The sequence below is a fragment of the Erpetoichthys calabaricus genome, chromosome 4 (assembly GCF_900747795.2).
Source record: "Erpetoichthys calabaricus chromosome 4, fErpCal1.3, whole genome shotgun sequence".
Lineage (NCBI taxonomy): Eukaryota > Metazoa > Chordata > Cladistia > Polypteriformes > Polypteridae > Erpetoichthys > Erpetoichthys calabaricus.
In genome coordinates this window covers 326635168-326654609 of record NC_041397.2, presented here as the reverse complement: position 1 = coordinate 326654609, position 19442 = coordinate 326635168, and the positions used below count along the sequence as shown (strand labels likewise).

Here is a 19442-nt window from a genome sequence, read left to right as displayed (position 1 = left end):
GTCTAGTGGAGTGTGGGTAATGCCAATCGAAGATAATCTATTGAGAAGAATCATGTGACAAATAGTGTCAAAGGCCGCACTCAGATCAAGGAGGATGAGAATAGGAATTAAACCAGAATCAGCTGCCATCAGGAGGTCATTAGTAATTTTTATACAGTAAGTGCCGTTTCTGTACTGTGGAGGGGACAAAAACCAGACTGGAACTGTTCATACAGATTATTTTGAGATAAATGAGAATGAAGTTGAATAGCTACTATTTTTTCAAGAATTTTGGAAATGAAGGGTAGATTAGAAATAGGATGAAAATTATTGAAATTAGTCGGATCAGCACCAGGTTTTTTTCAGAATTGGGGTTATTGCAGCAGTTTTAAAAGATGAAGGGACAGTACCAGCAGTGAGAGAAGAGTGAATTATAGCAGAGATAAGGGGGACCAGAGAGGGGAGGAAGGCTTTGACCAGAGCTGTAGGGAGGGGGTCCAGTGGACAGCTGGATGGCTTAGACTTATAGACAAGATCTGAGATTTCTGAGAAAGTAGGAAACTGAAAAGAGGAGAATGAGTGAGTTGGTGGGTGAAATTCAAATGAAGTACTGGAGGAATCTGTACAGAGAGACTGATGTATCTTCTGGACTTCTTCATTAAAAAAGGACATAAGGGAAGTGCAAAAATAAGTTGAGTAAAAGTGAGAAGGTAAAAAATCAGGGGGTTGTGTGATATTATTAAGTAGTGAAAACAATGACTTGGTGTTGTCTTCATTGGAAGAAGTAATGTGAGTATAATAGTTAGATTTAGTTTGGGCAATACAGTCCTTGTAATAAAGTATATGGTTTTTGTACATCTCTTTGTGAACAAAGAGTCCAGTTTTTTTATACAACTGTTCAAGTTGCCGGCCTTTGGCTTTCAAAAGCTGAAGTTCAGGAGTGAACCAGGGAGCAGAAAAAGAGAAAGAAACAGATCTAGTTTTTAATGGAGTGAGAGAGTTAAGAATACCATTTAGTCCAGTGTTATAGTGTGAGACCAGTTCTTCAGGAGTGGATAAATTATCAATGTCCATAAGGGTATCAATACTAGAGGAAAGAGAGTCTAAGTTAATATTCTTAATATTACAGATAGACATGAGACAGGAAAGCTTAGTATTGGAAAGTGCAAGTTTAACATTGAAGGAAATAAGAAAATGATAAGTTACGGGGAGTTCATCTGCATTACAATCAAGCGAGTAACTCCAGAACAGCAAATCAAGTCCAAGATATGTCCTTTAGAATGAGTGGGAACATCAGTGTGCTGCTGGAATCCCAAACTCTCAAGGCAAGATGTAAAGTCTCTAGTAAGAGGGACATTGATATTATCCATATGTATATTGAAATCCCCCAGAAGTGTTATGTTTGATGAAACAGTAGATAAGTGTGTAAGAAAAACAGCAAAGCCGTTCAGAAAGTCATTATTATGCAAAGGAGCAACGAATATTACTCCATTAATAAACAGAGGTGAAATCAGAAAAAAAGAAGGCATAATTACAACACTGTGAATTCAAAGAGGTGCTCAATGACACAATCCGTGACAGGCTGATATATGTACTAAGATGTGAAGCCATAAAATAAACGGCTTCTGACAGAAAGTGGCATAACCCATGCAAAGGCAATTGAAATCAGTGTGTACATGGAAATGGCACTAAAGAGGGTCAGCAGCTGAGCATATCTGGGCCAATTCATCAAGTAAATTTAAAGAGCAAGGAGGTTGGTAGAGGGTCCTGCTATCGTTATGGCAAACAAGGTCATTTAGCTCCAGACTGTAGGTTTAAAGACCAGGGACCTCATACATAAAGCTATGCATAGAATTCACACTAAAACATGGCGTATGGACAAAAGCGGAAAAGTGCGTATGCACAAAAAAATTCAAATACACAAAACCATGCGTAAGCCAACTTCCACGCACTTCTGCTACATAAATCCCAGTCAGTGTGAAAATTAACTCATGTGCATGTGCCTGCCATCCCACCCCAACTCCTCCCATAATTTTGCATATTTTTTTTAATATGCAAACCAATACAAACATCACCTTACATTCAGTGTCTGGTTAAAAGACAATGGCAAAAGCACATGAAAAAAACTATTTCAGCAAATACCAAGTGGAGGCAGGGAAAAACATACTATTTGTTGGCTTAAACAGTGGTATAAACAACAAAAGGAAGTTGATCAAGTGATACAGAGTGGCGGATATACTCTGTATACACAAAAGTTCAAGTTCAGAAAGTCACACAGTGCCCGAAATAAAAAAGAAGTGGTCAGATATCAAAGTTGCTGTGAAAAGGCAAGTCGTATCCAACTGTCTCATTGTCATATGGAAGCACATTTGGGTACAGAGAAAAGAAAATCAAAATAGGGACACAGTGGGAAGAAAAGGTTGAAATGTCCACTTTAATTTCGTAGTTTATTTTGTCATTGAAGTACAACGTCATAAACTTAATCTTAAAATGCTTTGTATTCTATGTGTTCTATGAACAGGCTTTCTCTTACGCCAACAGGACACAGAATACATTACATTCATGATATTACAGCTTTCTGAACAATTTAAATACTAAGATGTACACTTGTTATCATTGTCGTTATGATAGCAATTAAAGCATATATTAAACATAAGGTCATAGTTAGGGAATCCATTTCCGGGCTCCCGGTAATTGAACATTTTTCATTCTCACATTCCCAGAAATGAAACTGCTGTAATTCCCGGGAAAATGGTAAAGTCCAAACTCGCATATATAGCGTGTAAAAATCAATCAAGAAATAAGAGTTATAGTTGAAAATAATTAAGTGGCACGTTTTTTTGGCCCACGGTGTAGTGTGTTGCCAATTAATTCAGTCAACAACAGACCACCAGCAGTTAGTCTCCTGGCTGACTGAGCACAGTGGACTGGGAGGTGTCTGCGCTCTGCAGCTCACGAATGCCGGGACGGGGCAGAGTTCATTGACATCTGTGCTGTTGACAACGTTAAACAGCAACTTGAAATTGCAATGCGTCAATCTGTTGTATCCGCATTATCTGTGCTAAGAAGCTTGCCATCACAGAATGATGACAAGAAACTGGATGTTTCAGTAAAAGCTGAAATGGCGGTGTTTCAGAGCAATGGCAAACGTGGGAATTGTTTAGAAAAAGTGTGTCAGTATCTGATGACTGTGCCGCCTACTTCAGTGGATGCAGAGCGTGCTTTCTCAGCGGCTGGCATACTCTGCATGAAGGTGTGCTCTCGCCTGGATGACCGCACGCTCGACACGTTGTGCTTTCTACGCTCTTATTACCGCAACTAACTAGATACATGTACTTATATGACAGCATGAACTGCTTGTAGTTAAGGTTAGTCTTTTACTGGTGTCAACATATTGCAGTAGTTTTATTAAAAATAAGTGTTGCTCGTTCTAAAACCGTTCACATGTAAGATGCCCGTGCACTGTGTCATTCCTGGGAGCCCGGGATTCCCGGGAATGACATGCGGGATTCCCAAATTCCTGGGAATGGATAAACCCATCCGGGAATGGATTCTCTAGTCATGGTGGTGCAGTCTTAGTGACGAGCTGGCACCCCTTCCAGAGATTGTTCCTGCCTCCCTCAAGATGCTTCCTGGGACGTGTGTGACCCTCGATGAAATAATTTATTGCAGTAGTACTGTCTCTGTTAAACGAAGTGTTTTCCATATGGGTGCAGTTCAAATAGACTGTGTGCATGGCTGAGGCAGCGAGTGCTAGATGCTGTATCCCAATAATTCTCCCTGCTCTCGACACTATTTGCCATATTGCTTTCCGATCAGCTGCAGTAGAGCTGTGATTGCACACTCAGATACAATGATATAAATACTCAGTGGTGCACTGAGAGTAACAACGCTAAAGCAGCTGTGATATTTGGGAGAGTTTGGCCATTCCGCGGACCATTATATTGTTACAGTTTGATTACAATCAGATGCCTTAAATTTATAAATGATTTGCGGTTAATTTCGGTGTATTTCATAAAGCCTGTATCAGGGATGTGAATCTAAAAAAAGAAAGGGAAACCACACAGGAACAGTAGCATTGCTTTGATGCTGGGTGCCGCCAATTTACAAAACCAAGTAGAAAACGTGCCTACACAATGCATTGTGCTGCTGTGAGAATGTGTGTGTGTTTATGGCAAATTTACTTTTTATACTTCACAATGTGAGTGTGGAAACGGGCGTACGCAACATTTTTGTGAGTTTATATATAAGACTCCAGGACTGCAGGAATTGTGGCAAAAAGGGTCACACTGAGAGAGCATGTAAATGCAAGAAAGCTACAGAGAGTAATTATAGACAGTGTAGCTGCGTTTACTTAAAATTACTAAAGTTCTGCAGCTTTACAGTAGTTTACTTCATAGGATTCTAACAATAGTGTGACACGTTGAAACAGACCAAATATCTCCATTTTAAAAGCATTAGTAAAAGTTCAAAGTAAAACAGTTCACACAAAAATGGAGAAGAAAAAGATATTGCAAAGTAAAGGAAATAATTTGTTTAAAGAAAATTCAATTTATGGCTTTCATCTTGTTTCATTCTTTAAGTTTGCTCATACAATTGAACCATTTCTAAATGGTCATAAAACTGCATGCCTATCCCATTTACAAACCGCAAATGGGTCTGTCAGTCCATGCTAGCAAAGGACAGCAAAAAGTCAGGCTTTAGACAAAAGAAAAAAGATGTTTACTCACTGCAGCCTCAAGAATTAGAAACAACTGGAAAGTGACTCCGCCGAAGATGAAGTGTTTTGAATATTTTGAGTCTTGAAAGTGACTCACACTGATATCAGGAATGTCCATTCTAGGAAGGACAAGAAGATGGACTCAGGGGCAGCTGTCTCTCTTGTGTCAGATGAGATGTACTGTAAACTCCTGAGACACTTTCCAGTGCTAAAAACATACAAAGGTGAACCTGTGAATGTGAGAGGGATGATAAAAGTGACAGGGAGCCACTTTAGCACTTTATGTAGTGGAAGGAGATTACCCGTCATTATTGGGAAGATGATGGTGAAATAAAATCACATTGGATTGGCCAAATGTGTGTATGCTGCTCAGAGGGGAAACACAATTTGCTGCAGTCCTTAATGGACATGCTGAGTTGTTTTGTGGTGAGCTGGGGAGCATGAAGGGCATCACTGCCAGACTTACCACTAAACCTGACAGTCAACCAAAACTTCTGAAGGTCCGGCCAACTCCTTATGCTGTTTGACCAGAGACTGAAGCTGAATTGGATTCCTTAATTAAGTCTGGTGTTCTGCAACCCGTGAGTTTAGTGAATCGGTATCTCTTATTGTACCCATGATAAAAAAGTATGGATCATTTTTTGTATGCAAGGATTTTAAAGTGTCAGTAGAATAGTACCCACTTTCACAAATAGATGATCTGTTTGCTGGTCTTGCTGGTGGACAGAAATTCATCAAAATAGGCCTGTCCTAGACATATCTCCAAATACATGTTGAGTCAAAGTCTAAAGAATTGTTAATTATTGTGAGTCCTAAGGGCCTCTCCTGTTAGTTCTGTCTATCATTTGGAATCCCCTCGGCTCCAGCTCTGTTCCAAACAGCAATGGACCAAATTTTAAGTGGACTTCCAAGGGTCCAGTGTTATTTGGATGACATCATTGTGACTGGAAGGGATGAAGAAGAACACCTTAAACACTTGGACACCACCCTTCAGCACTTAAAAGAATATGGCCTGAAGGTTTGAAAGAGTCAAGTCTTCTATAGAATATCTGGGACATGTAATTGACACCATAACATAACATAACATAACATAACAATGACACGCAAGACTGCACAAGGCACCCTGAAAAGTTAAGGCAATCGTTGACACTCCTGCTCCTCAGAATGTAAGCTAATTAGGTTTGTTTCTGGGACTATCATGGAATATTTATTCCAAATTAAGTAACCCTTTTGTAGCCATTGTATCAAAACAATGCTTACTGTATAAGTGGACTGAAGAATGTGGGAAAACTTTAACCAAAGCTAATGACGCTCTTATAAGATCTGATGTCCTTACACACTTTGCAGCTGGCCTGTGTTGCTTCTCCATATGGAGTCGGTATGGTGATTTCACACATTATGTCCTCCAGTGTGGAGAACCCAATTGCTTTTGCTTTACATACCTTGAATAAAACTGAAAGTAATTACACACAAATTGGGAGGGAAGCACTGGGAATCATTTTTGGAATTCGCTAATTTCATCAGTACCTGTTTGGGAGAAAAATGTCCCCTTCTTACTGATCATCGAGCCCTTACTACCATCTTTGGGCCTCATACTGGTACACCATCTCTATCGGCTAGCAGATAGTAAAGATGGGCATTGCTGCTATCGGCCCATACCTATGATATCAAACATCACAAGTCTGAGTTGTATTCTGATGCAGATGGACACTCACGTTTATCACTGCCAGTTACCTGTTCAGAGAGACTGCAGATGGATGAAGCAAATGGGAGACCTGTGACCTCAAGTCAAGTAAATTGATTCACTCAGAATGATCCAATACTGGCTAAAGTAACAATAAGGGTTCTTACTGGTAAAAGCCTTAGCACCTCACCGGAACTAAAATCCTACATTTCTAGAAAAAGTGACCTGTCTGTGCTGGCTGGTGGTCTTCTTTGGGGTCGCTGTGTCCTCATCCCTCCACCACTGAGAAAACCTTTCATCCAGCAGCTGCATGCAAGTGATGATGGTGTTGCCAGCATGAAGAATATTGCGAGGAGTTACTTTAGGTGGCCAGGATTAGATGAACATATTGAGGAGAGGGCCGAGGCATGTGCTTCATGTCAGAAGATTAGAAATGCCTCACAACAGGCATCACTTCACCCATGGGACTGGCCTGAAAAGGCCTGGCTGTGTATCCATGTGGACTTCGCAGGCCCCTTTGAAGAAAAGATGCTCCTGGTGGTTGTGGGTGCCTACAGTAAGTGGTCAGAGGTTTCTATTATGCACTCAACAACTGCTGTTAAAACAACTGAAAGGTTAAAGGAATTATTTTGTCTTTCTTGCTCCCCAGAGCAGCTTGTGAGTGACAGTCCTCAGTGCGTGTCACAGGAATTTGCCATTTTCCTACAGCCCGATGGAGTTTTGCACATTCGCTCTACCCCACACTGCTCAGGTTAGCAGAAAGGTTCGTCCAGACAGTGAAGCAAACACTGAAAGCATCACAAGACGAAGGCCCTCTTTGTACTCACTTAAATCAGTTCTTACTATCTTATCAGAATTAAGAGAACATCACTACAGCTACACCTGCCATCCTAATGACGAAGAGACAACTTTATCCAACTTTTCAGTTACTAAAGCCACCAGAAACAAAACAAGTGGCACATCATCATCAACAAAATCAAACTGAACATCAAGACAAGAAAGAGAAGGATGGAGTGTTTCATCCTGATGATACCACATTGGCTCGAGTTTTTAACCACAAAGCCAAATGGGGTCCTGCCACTGTAATCAGTCAGAGCAGAACCATCTCATACACTGTCCACACTGATGATGAAGACTGTCTGGTGAAGACATGTGGATCACCTGTAGCAGGGATCACCAGCATTAACTGAGCTGCTAGACTTGGATTGTGCTGAAATGAATTCTGACAGCAGTGGCCTGTAAAAAGTACCAACAATGGAGGTAACAGAAACTTCATCAGCTCCATCTGAGAATGAGGAAGAGTCAGCTAGAAAATCTTTGACGTCTCCCTCAATGATTTCCCTTTCAACAGACGCTTACACTGAACGTTGTTATCCTGCTCGACATAAACGACCTCCTCACTGTCTGGATTTATAAGACTCATCCTCAAGAACGGGACAGAAGTTTACTGTCTCCAAAGAAGATGGCTTTAGCTTGGATTTATTGTTCTTGTGCTGAACAAAGCGTGCACTTCTCTTTTAAGGGGGAGGGGGGTGGGGGGTGGGGGGGGGTGGTATAGTATGTATTTTGCCTTGTTACGCACCAATGTTAATACTGAAGGAATTTTCACGCAGACCTGCTTACCGTGTATGTCAAGAGGTGGACAAAACACAAGAACAAACTGGAGGATGCGATTAGTGGCCATTAAAGTGTAGGCAAGCAAATGTGCCCACAGCGAGTGAACGACTGTAGTTTAATGTGAGCTTAACGTCTCGAGTAGTACGATAGGCTGACATAATATTTAGAAATATCTTAAAGTATATTTTAGATATCCATTTTAAACTATTAAAGTGAATTATAAAAGCAACTATATATTTTTCCAGATATCTCAAACTGACTTCCTGATATTTTAAATTTCTCTTCTCTTTTCAGATAACTTACAAGATATTTTAATATATGTCGATTTTATTTCAAGGTACCTTAAATGTATTATAAGATATCTTTAAAAATTCCATGTTATTTAAAGTTATCAGAATATCATTTTACGAAATACAGTTAAAGTTATTGCCAGTGACTTTCCAGATATCTCAGATGGCCGTTTATTCATTTTCAAAGAGCTGAAATGCATTTCCAGAAATCTGAAAAAAAAAATATTAGGCCATTTGAGGAGTCTGAAATGAACTTCTGACACCTTCAAGTATGTACAGTCAGTTTGAGATATCTTGAAATGCAGAGGAAGTAACCTTAACATTTCTGAATATGTATTTCATTGATCCTAACATTGGTATCTTGAAGTGACTTTAGTTATCTGATTTGAGATTTCTTCAAATGTTAATTTGGCTTACCAAACCTAAAGCTGCTCAGCATCTCCTGAACAACTTCCTTTGCTTGTTTACTTGTGTTTCAAACAATGACATGTAAAAGGTCACATTTTTGTAAACATGTGTTTATAATGTTTTATAATATAATATTTATTGCATCACCTCCCCTATGGAGCCACTCAAACATTTTAAACGTCAGCTCCAGTAACGTGTGTCCAATCTGCTGACCAGTCAATTTGTCACAAAGCAGCACAGCTTCTGTCTCCTGGTCTGACGGCTGTGCATTCTGCCAGCTCTCAGTCACACTGATGACGTCATGTCAGGTCTGAGACTTGCTGACAATATGAGAGACGTCTTGCTGAATATCCTCACCTGTGATGATTTAGGACATTTTCTCCATGGCACCGATAACTTTGTTAGGAGAAAAACGGTCTGGCAAGCAATTCAGCCTGAAATGAGTTATCATGAGGCAAGCCTAGTTATGAAACATGAATGTTTTTCATGTCTTGTTCAGGTTACAGCATATGAAGTTGCTAATTTAAATTGGTCTAAACTCGGGTGTCTTGTTATTTTCCAGCCAGGGTCTTTTATATGACACATCAGGCTGCAGTGTGGTCTAAATCCTGAGGACCACCAAAGATGAAGAACCTGAGAGATACGCTTTAAAAACAAAGGAAATTGAAGCCCATCATTAACTGAAGAAAAGAAAAGTGGAAAATATATGATAGGTGAGAATGTATGCTTTAATGATTACATTTAAATGTTTGTTGTGTGTCTGGATATTCCTGTAGGTGTTCTTCAGGTTATGGATGAACTTTAATCACATTGTGGACAAGGAGAACAAGCAGCACATCGGAGAAGGAAAGAAAAGATGGAAGGAGTTTTGTCAAAAGGTTCAGTTTTATGAGACATGGAAGAATCTGCTGAGATCAGCCATGACACTAAATGAGCTCAGCTCTGGCCTTCCATTACTTCTGTTCTCATTATTTGGTCCTCAGCAGTTACTGAGACCATCGCTGCCATTGCTGTTTCTGTCACCAGCTGCCCCTACAAAGAAACTTTGACATGCGAGTGAGGCTTTGACTTGAGGTCCTTGAGATGTGATGTGTTAAAAAGTTTATTATCTTGAAATGAAACTGTCAACTAAAAAGTCAGGTGATGTCTATTGGTGTTCAATTATTATTTACCTTTTTTTTCCTTTCAGACAGTAGAAGACCCTGACGTTTGCCTTCAGAAATGTCTTCTTTCTGACCAAGTGTTGCTTGTGAGTTATTTAAACTGCCCACTGGCTATTGGTGAAGCACCGTGATGTCCTTACATTGATGGATTAAAGACCAGAAGTCCACATGACCGCCATCATCAAGTTCTTCCATGTGAACCCCGAATACAATGAGGACTGCTTGAGGTCATTGATATTAGGTAGAATGTCTAGAGGGGGCCGGCCGGGTGGTCTTGTGGCCCCCTGCAGATTTTATTCATTTCTACAGCCATCTGAAGTTTATTTTTTTGTTTTTTCTGTCATCCCTGACCATCGAACCTTACTCTTATTCTATGTTAATTAGTGTTCCCTTATTTTAATTCTTATTTATTTTATCTTTTTTCTCTTTCTTCATCATGTAAAGCACTTTGAGCTCCAGCATTTGTATAAAAATGTGCTCTAGAAATAAATGTTGTTGTTGTGAAGTACCAGTAACAATGTCCATAAATGAGGTGCTACCTTCTACCTGATGGCATCTTCTTATGTCCTCCATGTCACATAGTTGTGTGGCTGAACGACTGTCACTGATTCAAAGAGAGATCCTCCTGGTGCTCTTTATGACAAACACCTCACATGTTACTAAACAAATGTCATTAACTGACAGGAGATTGTTTGTTGGACACGAAACACAGTGGGCACAATTTCTGATGGCTATGTTCTTAATAATAATAATACAGAAAGTCTTTACACTGATATCTCACTGCTCAAAGGGCTCTTGGCATTTGGCTGTTGGTTTATCTACAGAGTTCTGGGGTATAGAAAGTTTGAATTGGTGAAATTGTGTTTTATTGTGTCTTCTGTTGTTTGGTTTGTGATTATTTTAATTTTTTAAATCGTCGGCAGCCTGAAATGTTTTTGGTTTTTGACACCCAAATACTGAATGGAGGTCCAAGTTCAAGAGGCCAATTTTGTAAAAATTCTCTTCTCAAGAGCAAATACAGGATGGCACGTGTAGCTGTTTTAATTATGGCCTTCATCTGAACAATACAGGAAAAGATAAAAGTGCTAAATAAAACAAAGTGACCATTTGTCTTACCCTTGTACACACAATTAATTTGTAATTACAAATAAGTAGAATTGTGACTGTGTGACTTGTTTATCCTCTTTTAGGTTTATTTCAAGCAAAGTTTGCTAATTTAAATTTCCATGGGCCATTGCCACTGAATAAAAATGTATTTTATTTTTAAATATGCCTTGTGTGTCGTCCTAAAATCAAGTAATTGAACTTGAGTTTGTGTCACTGAATCTTGAAAGAAGTTTCTATTTTGTGAAAGACAATGACACAAATGGTCACTCTACCTGCTGTGACTCGTTTTACCAGTTAATGACGCCATTTTAGGATTTCCTGGCTAATGGGGGCATAAAGGACACACTCGTAATCAGTTAAAGAATATCCCATGAGTTCAAAGATAGAAACTAGTAAATGACTTTTAAAACAAGATAAGTATCTCAAATTTCTAGATCTAAGATTTGAAGTCTTGTCAGGCACAGATCAATGTCAGTGCATCACAGCTTTCTTATTTGCAGACTAAACTAACGTATCTTAGAATTTCATTTTAAGTAAAATAATTTTGCTGTTTGGTCAGATGACGTCACTTGTATTAAGTTATTTTCTTATCAAAGTCAATGTCACTATTTCTTATATTTTTGCTCTCCTTTTCTGTGGTGCCCAGACTGAGTTTGAGGACCCCCACACTCGAGTGACACAAATCCCACATTACATTTCAAGTCTCCAGTGACTTTGCTTGGCTGCAGTGTCCTTTTATTTCTGAGTCTGTTAAAATCAATTCTGTTTTTTGGTAAAATAATGGGACCCTAGAAAGGCCTCCGCAAAGAGCCCCCTGACCACTAAATCCCCCTCTGATTGCGGCTCCCCAGTAGGTGCAGAGAGTGTTATGTTTGGCCCTCAATAAACTTGAATTTGACACCTTGATCTAAACGAGAAGAGAAGGAGGGCAGCCATGTCAAAAGCCCCTTTAGATCTGAAAGGAGGGAGAAACGTAAGGATGAGATAAGACGAGAGCCGCCATGTTAGAATAGAAAGTCTGAATCACACGAATGAACCCAGCGTCAAAGGGCGTGATCTTAAAGGCTGCCAGAGGGTTGACCAGTTCAGCTCATTTAAACATTTGTAACTGAATTACATGGCACAGGTGATCAGAGACACAGGAGAAAGACCAGCGTCACACATAGAGGGTCCAAGTGACGGGGACGAACAGGTGTCACCTATTCAGGTGGGCGCCTTGTATCTGGTGCTATAACAGGAATGTCTTTTAGTGGTCAGGCACTGATCGTTGCCATGTTGTTTAGGCCGAGGTCACCCAGCATGGACACCAGTGGACCACTGAGCGCAGGTCCATAATCTGTGAAGTCATGGAGTTGGATCAGAACTAAAGATGTTTGAAAGGGCGCAGGAGTACAAATGGACAGAAAACATATTAAGAGGGGCAAACAACGTAAATCTGATACAAACACAACTACCTGCGGCCATGTCCACCAGGCAAAGACCTGCAGCAGGAGCTCACATTTCATTCACTACACCGGGGTCCCAACATTCTGTTTTGGACTAAAGATCCTGAAACCCTAACCCACCAACAGCTCCACAGAAATAAAAGCTTTATGAGCTGCCTGCCTGATGCCCCCCAAACCACCTGCTGGCCATTCCATCAATGCACATTCCTCCCTCAGCCCTTCAGCCCACCACATACATGTAGAGACCCCTCTGTCCACCTCAGCCTCAGATACCCCACACAATGAATGACAGAAATCTGTAAAAATAAAACACGATGAGCAGCAGAACCCCATCAGTTCAGCACTCCACCTCATGAAGACGAGTCCCCAGGACACTGAGTGTAAATTGAGGCACTTTGGTGGTCTTGGGCTGCCCTGACGTTTCTGTCCATTTCACTGATTTGAGGAGTTTCATATTCGTGTTTTCTGCACAAACTCAGTTACAACAATATGGAAGGAGCAGGGCAGTCAGGATTATGTGCAGCTTTGAATTCTACCAAAAACATACACAGCTGTGAGCACCGGCAGGACCACTGAGAAAACACACATGGAGACCACCAGGGTGGACTTCCAGAAACTTCATCACCACCACCTTGGAAACACAAAGAAGACAAAACATTTCAAGCAGACAGATAAATAAATGGAGAAAAAGTCAATTTATGTCACAAAGCTTTTAAACAATGGCCACAGAGCTGAGGGGAGTACAGTTAGCAAAGAAGAAGAAAAAGTAAAAGAAAAGGTTTTGTGAGATTCACTGAAAACACGACACTCGATATAAAAACAGAAGACGCAATTCACACACACAGTCAGAGTTTAACTGAATCAGAGTGATGGACACCTTTGAGAATTCAGAAGACCCCCATGAGGTCCGCACTCAGCGTCTTCTGCTTGAGACTCAAGAGGCTGAACTCCCTGAGCCTGTCACAGTCACACAAGCCCTTCAATCCCATGATGCACTTGTGCTGCTCTCCTCTGCTGTGACCAGAACGTCACACCAGACTACAGACATGGTCTTAATGACGCCAACTACAGTCTGAGCAGGGGTCTACCTTAGCATCAAGGTAGTGGCACAGTTTAATTACAGATCAGTCATCAGCTCAGAGTAATCAATGAGTTATGAAACAGAGTTCAGTCTGCTTGTTGACCCTAGTGGTGTCCCCTCAGTGTCTGCTTTAATGACCAGAAGAGTCTGACACAGCGATGACACTGTAAGGTCAAGTGTGTTTTAATGGGTCACGGAAAACCAGGCAGCATAGTTAGCATGTCATTAACAGTGTGACATCACTTCCTGTTGAGTGAGGTTTATTAGAAGTTCCTATGACAGTGGAGCTCAGTGCCCCCCCCCCCAGTGACTCTCATTTACATAAAGTGCCATCACTTACAGATCAAACTGAACTCATCAAAGTCGCATCACTCACCAGACTGTATTGCAGCAGCTGAGCCCCTTTGCCAGTCTCCTGATGCACTCAGGGGTCAGAGGTGTGTATGACAGGTCAAGTTCTTTAAGTTCTCCACAGCAGATAATGACAGAGGCCAGCACAGCACAGTCCAGAGCAGATAAGGTCATATATCTAAAATCCATCTCTAAGTCCTTCCCAGTGGCGTCTCTGATCACCTCCTCATTCTGAGTCTCATAGAGCCAGTGACAAACTCGCAGAGCTTCACTTTTATCTCCCCCTTGTAGTGCCTGTTTAGCTTTCTGCCTCACCCACTCCTGTATCCGCTGTGTGGTCTTCCCCTCAAACTCCCCCAGGATTCCTTCCAGTGTTTTAAGCACAGGACACCAAGCCAGTCCTGCCAGGAATCGAGTGACAATCTCAAATCGCCCATCTTTACATGAGTCTCGCTTCTTCAGCAGCTCCTCGACACCCCCTGATGGATCGAGGTAGAAGGAGCAGGCGGCCATGAACTCCTGCAGGGTGAAGTGGTAGAAGGTGTATGTCGTGTGCTTCTGAGTGCTTTGTCTGTGCAGAAACCCAGAGAGGAATGAAGAGGACAGGACTGACTGGAGACCAAAGGTGGACATCTCCTGTTTCTTATTAAACACATGAGTCCTGTTGTCCACCCCATAATAAGCCATCTTTCCCAATGTGATCAGAATCCTCCTTTGGTCATCATCTTCTTGTCTGTGATTGGTCAGGATGTTATAAAGGAACATCACAAAGATCTCAGTGACAGTTCTGGGGGCAGCTCCTCGCTCTTCTTCAGGTGTCATGAAGTGCCTCTTCAGTGCAGAGCAGATAATCCAGCAGTACGAGGGGCTGACGCACATGGAGTACAAGATGGTGTTACCCTTCATGCACTGAAAACCCTCGGTGCCCACATCAGAGTCACCAAAGAACTTCTTAAAGTACATCAGTCTTTGTTCAGGGAAGAATCCTACCACTTCTACAAATCCATCAACTCTCTCCATGTCCAGAGACCCCACAGCTGTTGGTCTGCTTGTTATCAGGACTGAGCAGCCCTTCAGTAATGTTTGACTGACCAGACTGGTGACCAGGATGTGGACAAGCACTTCATCATCTGGGTCTGAGCAGAGCTGACTGTCTGTGAAGTCCAGTCTGTGTTTGTATTCCTCCAGTCCATCGAGTATGAAGAGCAGAGATTCAGGTTTCTGCAGGATTTCTATTAGTTTGTCATGAGTGAGATGTTTATAGCGCCTTTCAATCAGTGCGGTCAGAGACATCTGTGACTCATTGTCCAGGAGGTTGAGCTCCCTGAATTTAAACAGGAATACAAATGCAAACCTCTGGTACTGAGTGCCTCTGGCCCAGTCAGACATGATCTTCTGGACCATGGTGGTCTTCCCAATGCCTGCCACCGCATTGACCACTATGAGTTTGGGGGGGTGTTTTACTTTTAGGTCTTCTCTTAAACAGATGCTCAGTCCAGACTCGCTCACAGTTCTTTGTTGCTCCCTCTTCCTCAAGTCTTTCCTGAGTCTTCCCATCCTTTGCCAGTTCATCTTTAATGTCCTGTTTGATGATCATCAGCTCCGTGTATTGAGTCTCAAGGCCCATTGCCCTAGTGAGTGGGTCTCCAGATGGGCGCTGATCATCCAGGGGTCTTGTGGATTCAGACACGGTGAGTCTGTGTGTCTCATGGAGGTCTGAAAGTCAAAATGAGAACAAGTAAGGTGACAGAATGAGCAGAGGAGTGGAGGAGCAACTGACCAGAGACATGAGGATCACTTACCTTTAATATGAGGCTCAAGGGGAGGTGACTGGGCGCTGGCCTGGATCTCCTTCAAGAGGTCTGGTCCTGAGGATAAACACAGAGGAGATAAACATGCGCATCAGAAGTTCTCAGGGGGGCTTCACATCCTTAAAGAAGAAAATCATTTAGAGTTTGTGTGCACTGCTGCCTACAGACGTCAGAGTCCAAGTTGTGCCCACTCTCTGTGGGGGGTCTCTCCTTGTGTCTTTGTTGGTCTTCCTCTCTGTGCTCCTGTTTTTCTCCCACATGCTTATGATCCACTAATCCAACCATTCATCATTCCATCCATCAATTTTCTTAACCCGCTTATCCAGGCCTGGGTTGTGGGGCAGCTGGAGCCTCTCCTGGTAATCACTGGGTGTAAAGGCAGGAACAACAACTGGGCATGGTGCCAGTCCATTGTAAGGTTAGCACCCAAACACACACACTAATTTAACAATGGGAATCCTCCTGACCTGCGTGTCTTTGGACTGTGGGTAGAAACTGGAGCATCCGGAGGAAAACATGTGAGCACAGGGAGAACAAGCAAACTCTGAACTGCAGACACCAAAATGTTCTTGTGTGGCTGGGTGCAGGAGTGGGGTCTGCCATATTGTATTTGAAAGAAGCTAATAAGCTGCACCACTTAGACAGTCTGTACAGTGAACAAGATCAAGGGCACCGTTATTTGGGCTTTAGCAGGAGAAGAGCCAAAGCAGTTTGAAAAGGTTAGCACACTAAACATTAGTTCAATCAGAAAAGTACAACAACGAGCTACAAGAAACCAAAGTAAATCCAGAGGAGATACTGAACCACAATGTGTTTTTCTGCATGCGCACACGTCATGTCCTTAATGTCACATTTAATTGATGTTAAATGTGTCATCTCTTGTCATGTAACCATCATAACGTCCAGCTATGCATAGTGTGCTGATTATGGACTGAGAAATGCAGCAAAGTCTACAGAGTGTTCATAAAATCAAACGAGGAAGAAGACGACATCTCCAAAATATCAATAAAATTAGGAGAATCCTAAAAAAATGAATAAAGTGATATCACCAATAAAGAAACACCAGAAACAAATCATTAATGCGCTCCTGTCAGTCCAAGGACAACTCCCACCTTAAGACTGAAGCCATCAGGACTGTCTGACCCCCCAGAACCCTCACCTGGAATAAGAGGATGAGTGAAATGAATGAATGAAGTGAATGGCATGAACATGGAGGATAAATGGAGGATTTTGTGATCTTAAATTGCTTTTATTAACTGTGAGAGAGTCAAGATGTGACTGTGTGAGTAGCAATCTGTTAACATTTGTGTGTAAAGAAAGTACAATATAAATAAAGATTATTATTATTATTATCAATAATAATAATAATAATAATAATAACTGAGTTTAAAAGTTCAAAAAGCAGAGCCATCAATCTTTTTTAATGACACACTTGTGCCACTCTGTAAGGCCAGAAGGATTGGAACTCTAAAACAGGACAGAAGGTCAGGTCAGTACTGAGTGTCCACTTTGTCCGGTCAGTTATCAGTAACTCAGGACATGGAGGACCAAGGAAGGAGCAAATCTATAGAGTGCAGGAGTGGCAATGGGCTCCAAGATTGTCTCATCAGGATCTTCCCATCATAAACTGGTTGTTGTCTACTGGATTATCCTCATGTCCTCTAAATGCTCCTCTAATGTATTTACAGTTACAGTTTCCAAAGTTCTGAATGGTTTAGAAGTAAGTTTAGTGGTCTTCTGAACTGGAGGGACCACTGCAGCACACCCTGAACCCAGAAAATAACCAGGGAGACCGAAATAAACAAAAAGGGTGGTAGAAGTTCAAATAATAACAACAAAAGACACAAAAGTAACAAAATAGAGAAGCCCCTCCGGGCCCACCTTATTCAACAGATGGTGGTCTTTCTAGCTTGTGTGGATGCTTTTTCACTTTCACCATACACTTAAACACCTTCTGATTACTTAAACACTCAGGCCACTCTTCCACCTGCCAGTCAACCCCTTGTCCACCATTACTCCCATAACTCCAGGTTTACTGGACCAGTGACCAATGGCCTCTTTATGTCTGACTCCTGCAGCTCTTCCAAGGTCTCTCTCAGTCTGCTCTGCAGCACTTCCAGGCCTGACATAATTTCACCAAACATCTGGGGCTGTCTGTCTAGAGCTCCCTCTGATGGTCCCTGCTGGAACATGTCTACTAATTGAGCTGGAAAGTCTTATTCTGCTCTGTGCTTCTACATCCTCCTCTTACTGTATGTGTGTGGACAGTGACGAGTCCACTGTGACTTTAATAAAATGAGACCAGTAACTCACCCTGCTTGGTCACCTCATCCAGGATTCCTTTCAGGTTTGGTGATGGACATCTCACAAATTCTTCAGCCAGCGTGTCCCACAGGCTGACCAGCACTGCTTTGTCCTTCTTCATAACCTCATCAATAAAGAACTCCACAGCTCGTGTCCCCTCAGACTCTTCTTTGACTTTGACCACCTGAAAGACATTGGAGTGAGCAGTCGTCCAGTTTAGAGATGACCACTGGGTGACCAGTGCTGATCATTTAAATTGAATCATCTGCCATGGTGTTCACATTAAGAATGTCATCATCTCTCCTGTCCTGCCAGTGATGCCATTTCACATCTTCATTGGCTTATCTCTAATTTTCTTCTTACCCTGACAAGAAATACTCATATGAGGCCCAAAGCTGTAAACATTTAAATAACAGCTGCATTTTGAACTTTACTGACAGATAAAGAAACCTCAAACCTGAGCTTGGAATTTAATAAACAAATGAGCTGTGAAAAATTACAAGTGATGGAGGCCTTAGATGAAGATGATCTGTCAAAAGGAGGAAGACATTAGCCTGATGTGATGAGAACTGACGACATCTAAAGTGAAAAGGCAGAGAATCAGAGTGTGAATGGAGAGGTGAGCAACCAGCATGGACTGAAACTCTCACAAGGCTGTGCTAACAAGGATATTCAAGATCAATACATGAAAAATCAGCATTAATAACTCAAGTTTATGGAGTACAACAACTATCTTGACAAAGAAGAACTCATAATACACTGGAGGTCTTACAGTGAGTGTTGTCAATTTGAACATCTTGTTAGAATTTTGTTTTTTATCAAACACATTTCTTCCATTCCCTACTTAATGATCATTCAGGAGTTCTCACCCCAATAAATGTTTCTATGTATGTGTTTTGTGTTAATAATTTAGTTTAAGATAAATAAATATTTTTGTTATTCAATTTTAAGTTTGAGGTCTTGTTTTAAGGGTGGCACGGTGGCACAGTGGTGGCGCTGCTGCCTTGCAGTAAGGAGACCCGGGTTCGCTTCCCGGGTCCTCCCTGCATGGAGTTTGCATGTTCTCCCCGTGTCTGTGTGGGTTTCCTCCGGGCACTCCACTTTCCACCCACCGTCCAAAGACATGCAGGTTAGGTGGATTGGCGATTCTAAATTGGCCCTAGTGTGTGCTTGGTGTGTGGGTGTGTTTGTGTGTGTCCTGCGGTGGGTTGGCACCCTGCCCGGGATTGTTTCCTGCCTTGTGCCCTGTGTTGGCTGGGGTTGGCTCCAGCAGACCCCCGTGACCCTGTGTTCGGATTCAGCGGTTTGGAAAATGGATGGATGGTCTTATTTTAGGAGTGTGTTATAGACCACCCAATACAGACTGTAAATTCAACACACATTTTTTTAGTAATATCAAAAAGGCAAGTTTACAGGGGGATATTATAGTCATGGAGGACTTTAACTGTCCGCATATTAACTCTGATAACCTTGCAGATGGAG

The 19442-nt window shown here is 41.8% G+C and overlaps 2 protein-coding genes and 1 long non-coding RNA gene across 3 annotated transcripts in view; 1 reads left to right on the top strand and 2 right to left on the bottom strand.

Moving 5' to 3' along the window:
• The window catches only part of LOC114643553 (protein NLRC5-like), a 5922889-nt gene that overhangs the window by 3723714 nt on the left and 2179733 nt on the right, over nucleotides 1-19442 (bottom strand). The gene's annotated exons all lie outside the window — the stretch shown is intronic.
• Nucleotides 1-19442, top strand: part of LOC127527384 (uncharacterized) — a 902058-nt gene that overhangs the window by 103259 nt on the left and 779357 nt on the right. The gene's annotated exons all lie outside the window — the stretch shown is intronic.
• LOC114644573 (butyrophilin subfamily 1 member A1-like) overlaps nucleotides 15079-19442 on the bottom strand; it is a 133272-nt gene continuing 128908 nt past the window's right edge. The window contains exons 10-12 of the mRNA XM_051925874.1: nucleotides 17970-18144; nucleotides 15648-15713; nucleotides 15079-15561 (exon numbers count right to left, since the gene is read on the bottom strand). Of these exons, the coding sequence (XP_051781834.1) occupies nucleotides 15227-15561; nucleotides 15648-15713; nucleotides 17970-18144 (576 nt within the window). The 3' untranslated portion in view covers nucleotides 15079-15226. The remainder of the gene's footprint in view (nucleotides 15562-15647; nucleotides 15714-17969; nucleotides 18145-19442) is intronic.